Source organism: Sesamum indicum, linkage group LG2, assembly GCF_000512975.1.
Source record: "Sesamum indicum cultivar Zhongzhi No. 13 linkage group LG2, S_indicum_v1.0, whole genome shotgun sequence".
Classification (NCBI taxonomy): domain Eukaryota; kingdom Viridiplantae; phylum Streptophyta; class Magnoliopsida; order Lamiales; family Pedaliaceae; genus Sesamum; species Sesamum indicum.
In genome coordinates, this window is record NC_026146.1 from 9,601,483 (window position 1) to 9,603,003 (window position 1,521).

The 1,521-nt window shown below is 40.2% G+C and overlaps 1 protein-coding gene across 1 annotated transcript; it reads left to right on the plus strand.

Moving 5' to 3' along the window:
- LOC105155658 (protein GLUTAMINE DUMPER 2-like) lies at positions 419 to 1,242 on the plus strand. The gene has a single exon (XM_011071567.2). The coding sequence runs from the start codon at positions 579 to 581 to the stop codon at positions 1,080 to 1,082; it is 504 nt and encodes a 167-aa protein (XP_011069869.1). The 5' UTR covers positions 419 to 578; the 3' UTR covers positions 1,083 to 1,242.

Genomic DNA, 1,521 nt, shown 5'->3' on the forward strand with positions numbered 1-1,521 from the left:
TCCTTTGTAATACAGAAAATAATTTATTTTTATTTTCGACACAAATTGAATATCAATTAGAAGTTTTTTTAAAATTGTGCTTAGTGTTATATTCTATTTATATTTATGACATATGTTATACAAAAAATAGTTTAAATGCGTATGATATATAATATATAATTTATCTAATAAAATAATGTAAAATGTAATACTAATTTGTACTATACATATATATATATATATAAATGTATGTGATGCTGTGTAGATAGAGAGAGCACAAAGCATTAGAGGCCCCACTTTCTTGTTTTTATGCAAATGACGACATATTTCACCGAAAAGAAAACGCAAAAATCAAAATCCGCCATGACCCCACACCTTCTCAAAATCCAATCCACCTTCTTCCACTCTCTTTTTCTTCCTCTATAAATGCCCACCTGAACCCATCTAATATCCACCCACCACTCCTCCTCCTCCTCCTCCACCACCACCACCGCTACAGCCACCCTTCCCCGCCGTCACCTTTCTCTTCACATTCCTCTCCCTAAGTAAAACCGACACATTTCTTCCCGGAAACCAAAAACTATTTTGTTACATCGAGAATGGCTTCTTTCGGGGCATCAGCAGCAGCTGCAACGCCACCAACGGCGGTCCCGCGGTCGCCGTGGCACTCTCCGGTTCCGTACCTCTTCGGCGGACTGGCGGCCATGCTTGGTCTCATTGCCTTCGCTCTCTTGATCCTGGCGTGCTCCTACTGGAAGCTCTCCGGGTACCTTGAAAACCGGGGAGACGGTGAGAGGGACCTCGAGGCAGGAGAGGCCGAAGGAGGAGAAGGCGGCGCTAAGCCAGCACCACCGGTGATGGAAGAGAAGTTCCTGGTGATCATGGCCGGCCAAGAAAAGCCAACTTTCTTGGCCACCCCGATGTCGAGTAGAGCGTCATCGTTTGGTAGCAAGAGCACGTGTAGTACGAGCACCAGCAGTGAGAATTCTGCTCTCTCAGAAGAAGATTGTGGAGAAAAGCAGGCGGAAAATGGTGGACAGATTGAGATAGGAAACATGGAGGCTCATGAATCCGCAGCACCACCACCAGATCAGAGCCATTGATTTTTTGTTGTATTTTTGGGATGATCTTTTTTTGGATTTACCCCCGTGTGGGTAGTTTCAAAATTTGGTAGGGTTGATTTTGGTTTCCTGTTAGGGTTTCTTACGGAAATGTAAATAATTTTTGGAGAACGAAGAATGGGAATATAAATTAGTATTTATACATAAATTTACTGCGGTAAAAAAAAAATGAATAAACACCCGGCACCATCTTCCAAAGATTGAAGTGACATAAATTATAATTCAAATGAAGTTCGATTGAACTAAATTAATCATAAAATAAGTGTAGTATGCTTGTTATTATTTTTAAAATTAATTATTAATTATACGATAAATATATTGTACTTATCATATAATTGGTTACAAATTTTTCGAAAATTCTTGATTTTTAGCATGTGGGTTGTGGTAAAATTGGTGGATTTGCAGGTGTCCGAAGCCTGAA

Excerpts from the sequence above, each read along its gene's own strand:
- LOC105155658 (XM_011071567.2), top strand. The coding sequence starts at position 579 with ATGGCTTCTTTCGGGGCATCAGCAGCAGCTGCAACGCCACCAACGGCG.